The sequence below is a fragment of the Etheostoma cragini genome, chromosome 2 (assembly GCF_013103735.1).
Source record: "Etheostoma cragini isolate CJK2018 chromosome 2, CSU_Ecrag_1.0, whole genome shotgun sequence".
Classification (NCBI taxonomy): Eukaryota; Metazoa; Chordata; class Actinopteri; order Perciformes; family Percidae; genus Etheostoma; species Etheostoma cragini.
In genome coordinates this window covers 738,852-743,059 of record NC_048408.1, presented here as the reverse complement: position 1 = coordinate 743,059, position 4,208 = coordinate 738,852, and the positions used below count along the sequence as shown (strand labels likewise).

At 49.1% G+C, this 4,208-nt stretch overlaps 1 protein-coding gene across 1 annotated transcript; it reads left to right on the top strand.

Annotated features, from left to right (window-relative positions):
- Positions 1 to 107: 107 nt before the first annotated feature.
- Positions 108 to 1,199, top strand: hmx4 (H6 family homeobox 4). The gene is made up of 2 exons (XM_034893343.1): positions 108 to 438; positions 562 to 1,199. The coding sequence occupies exons 1-2, from the start codon at positions 213 to 215 to the stop codon at positions 1,107 to 1,109; spliced, it is 774 nt and encodes a 257-aa protein (XP_034749234.1). The 5' UTR covers positions 108 to 212; the 3' UTR covers positions 1,110 to 1,199.
- Positions 1,200 to 4,208: the final 3,009 nt, after the last annotated feature.

Genomic DNA, 4,208 nt, shown 5'->3' with positions numbered 1-4,208 from the left:
GGGAGGGGCCACCGCTGTCATTGGTAGGCCTACGTACTGCACGCTCCTCTGGACCAATCACCGGGGACAGCGCGCGCTCCATCCGGTGAGTGCGGTCACGGGAGAGGCAGAGCATGTGGAGCCCAGCAGTGTGAGCCCAGCGGCGGCTGCTATGGTACGTTAGTGGTCACATCCCCGGGCCGGTGTAGACTCAGTCAGCCACGGAGGAGAATATGAACAGAGGGGAGCCGCCATGCCGACCCGCCGCCTCGCTCACGTTCACCATTGACAGCATCCTCAACCTGAAGACAAGCGGGAGGGACCGTGGCAGCTGTCACCCCGCCGGACCGCGGGATGACTCGGCCACGGCGGCGCTTAAAGACGGCCTGAGACGGAGCCAGCACGGGGAGCGCGGAGCCCAGCAGCGGCGGGACCCGGGTACCAGGCTTAACGACAAAGGTAAGAGGGGTTTGGTACAGAGACCCTCTGACATCTGGGTGCACCATTACGCAACACACTCACTCCCCAGACGATGTTACCACGTGGAATTGGGGGGTAAACCAAGTGTCATTGTGTCCGCAGAGTGTGCCCCAGACGGCGGCGGGGCGGCGGACGCAGCGGCGGAGGCGCGCTTCGACAGCGGGGACAGCAGCTGCGACGACAGCAGCTCCACGACCACCACGGCCACGGACATGCAGAAAGGAGCCGGTCCCGCCAAGAAGAGCAAGCTGATCGCGAAGAAGAAGACGCGCACTATTTTTTCCAAGAGACAGATCTTCCAGTTGGAGTCTACCTTCGACATGAAGCGCTACCTGAGCAGCGCGGAGCGCGCGTGCCTCGCCAGCTCGCTCCAGCTCACGGAGACCCAGGTGAAAATCTGGTTTCAGAACCGCAGGAATAAGTTGAAACGGCAGATCTCGACCGAAATGGACGGACCCGTCGGCGACTACCCGGAGACGGGGAAGCCCGTGGCGGGGGGGCAGCTGCCGGCCTTGTACAAAGAGAGTAGCCTTCTGGGGAGATGCCTGCTCCCCGTGCCTCTGCCCGTCGTGTACCCGGGCAGCAGCACGCCTTACCTCTGCTTCACTAACGCCAGCAAGTACTTCAGCCTGTACGACGGGGACGTATGACGCTGTCCACAGAGACACGACAGCGGAACTTCCGAAAGAGACACTTTGGGTTTGTCTGTTGCCAACTTCCAAGCATTTGAGGTCTTCAGATGGGGGTACAACGACAGAGGACTAGTTACATATCACTTACAAAATAAGCTGCATCTATCGCTATTATTTATTTTTCAGTCGAAGCTGTTGGGTTTCTATGGAGGTGGACACTAAACCCGCGAGAGTAGCCTTGTTTTTAGGGACTAGCAGGCCCGAGGGAGGCCTAGAACACATCAATCTCCACATTTTATTGTTTACATAACATGGCATTTTTATTACCCTTATTATTATTATTATTTTTATTATTATTATGATTGTTTTTATTATGACCATCATCATCGACAACAGCATTTCCAGCAGCCACCAAAGAAATTGCTATAGCCTATCTATTTGCATGCATTTCCTGTGTTTGAATGAATTTTGAATTACTGGAATTATCTATGTATTTAATGAATGTAATTAACATTTTATTCCATGTTTGACGCATGTGTAGTTTTTTCTTCTGCGCATCCTAGTATTCTTACTTTATCCCACGTTTCTCTATGAGCTCATTACACCGTTTACTGAAACTGTTATTAAATCATCTTCCTTCATGAAATGACATTTTACAGAATTCATTCACTATTTTGAACCGATTTCTTTTGACAGATGAGGAGGATACAATGTGTGTTTATTAATTATTATGGATGAATTAATTTCTGGGTGTGTGTGTGTGTGTGTGTGTGTTTGTAATCTCAGCAAATGACCACGTGGATTTTTTAAAGATAAAATAAGATGTTGCACAATCTTGAGTTAAAATAAAACCAAACACACACTGTTTCCTGTAAAAACCCAGCTCTCAACACATGGGATTATCTTTTAAACTGGGGGGAAAGCAGTTTGTATAAATGGCATAATCAGTCATATGTCATAATGTCAGTCATTTAGGCCGAACGGTGGAAGTCAATATTGAAATTAAAATATTCATTTGCAGCTGGTCATATAATATTCAAACATTTAAACTAGACATATGGTACAGATGGGAATCAGAATATCAGAAGTGATATGAGACCAATGTTGTTATGGAGAAACAATTCATGAATAGGGATCAGGTGTGTGTGTGTGTGTGGGGGGGGGGTGTCTCATCCATTCCTTAGTTTTCCTTAGTGTGTGAGACCACGTCCCTCTTCCTGATTGGAGGCCACTCTGCTGTCAATCGTAATTCAAAGTGTCCACAAGGGAAAGCCACGCTCGCTCTCTTCTGGCCTAGCTTCAGGTCGGCCATGTTGCTAAAGATCTGGGCTACGCGCTTTGCGAGAGCCCCTCAGACGGCAGACTGAATTAACCCACCACGCTAATCCCTCCGAAGAACTGGGGCCCTCGGCTTTGTGGACTTCCTGTGTCTTTGGTAACGTGTCTCGGTTGTTACATCACGTGCTCCGTGGAACGGCCACGGACAACTGTCTAGGAATAAAAAGGGGAAATTCCAGGAGGGTGCAGTGCATTAACAATACTGAAAGTTAAAGAGAAAGAAAGAGAAGAAAGAGATTTCTGTAACTGGGGATATGAACTATTAGTCTGGATTTATTTTGTGGGAACGGGTGAAAAATCAAAGCTAAAACATGAATCATCAAAGCAGAAAAATAAGAGTCGTGCTATTTCTCCACTAATTAACAAAAAATTGACTTCCTGCATTGACTGAGTTGAAAGTCACCTGACCTTGTCAGCGCTGCCCTTTGACCCCATGTCACCACGACACGTAGTCAGCACTTTATTATCATGTCGACCTAATCGTGTGCCATAGGAAACTGAAATGATGTTCATATATCGGGTGCAAACTGGATTTTACATTCAACTTTTGTCCATTTTTCTATTCAAATAATTCAGAAATGGCGGAGGGGTTAAGTGTGTGTCTGAAAACCGAAGGAGCGAGGCCTCTGGTGTCCTGCAGGCCGTCTCGTGTTTCAGAGCTGCTACACAGAGTCCCGCCACTGCTCGCTACCCACAATCCCTGGCGGCCGCCCGCTCAGACATGATGGCAGACTTTCGAGATGCGAGGTGTGGCCGAATGGTGCGGATTTAATGGGGACTTGAATTGGTCCCTAGTACGGCACAGACTAAGGCAAATGATTTCTAATAAACACTTTTGTTAATTATGAGTGACCTTATTATATGCCAAGCTTGTTTTTTCAACTGCTAATTGTGCTCTCTCCATTTTGTCACTCCATCCTCTCCTTTTCTTACTGTACTTGCCTCCCGCCTCCTGCCTTGTCACAGCTCATCACAGTAGTTTGTGCACTGGAGCCTGATCGTGTGGGATTATGAATGAATTAGGGGGGGCGGTGGTGGAGAGTGTGTGACAAAGAGAGAGAGAGAGAGAGAGAGAGAGAGAGAGAGAGAGAGAGAGAGAGAGAGCGGGGAGAAGCAGTTGATGAGTGTGTGTTTGTGTTGGGGAAACTACGTTCCTGTTTGTATTTCTGCATGGGTCTGCACCTCTCTATAGCTGAGGGCTGGCTGGTTTAGGAGCAAGGAAGTTGTGTGTGTGTGTGTGTGTGTGTGTGTGTGTGTGTGTGTGTGTGACGCCAGTGTAATACTCTCGGGCAGCTCTTTTCTGCATGACTAGTTGTGGGCCCCTCACTCAGCTCGCTTGTTCCTTTAACCCCAGTTGCCCTCTCCCAGTCACCTGACAAAGGTCATCGCCCAAGACGACGGGAGAGACTGTCCCTGGACGTGTGTTTGCTACTCGAAAGGACACAAAGACTATGTCACATGGAGGATCTCATGTCAATGCCCCGCATTAGGCCCCATGCCTACATGCGTCTGTCAAATAACATATCAACCATGGCTCGAAACAGCGTTGGTCATATGATAAAACAAGACACACTCAAAGCCAAAACGTGTGTCTCCAGTCCCAGGATTCCCCCGGGGTGTCCCGATGCACTGGAGGGCAACCCGAGCCCCAAACTACATGACACGGCACATTGGAAAGTAAACAACGAGGCTATTAGTTAGAGGGGGGGACCTGAGAGGGAAGGTCTGTGTCACACTTAAAGACTGTCTGATGGCCTATTGATCCCCCCCCCCCCCCCC

Excerpts from the sequence above, each read along its gene's own strand:
- hmx4 (XM_034893343.1), top strand. The coding sequence starts at position 213 with ATGAACAGAGGGGAGCCGCCATGCCGACCCGCCGCCTCGCTCACGTTC. Across the intron at positions 439-561 it reads TACCAGGCTTAACGACAAAG|AGTGTGCCCCAGACGGCGGC; the intron begins GTAAGAGGGGTT and ends TTGTGTCCGCAG.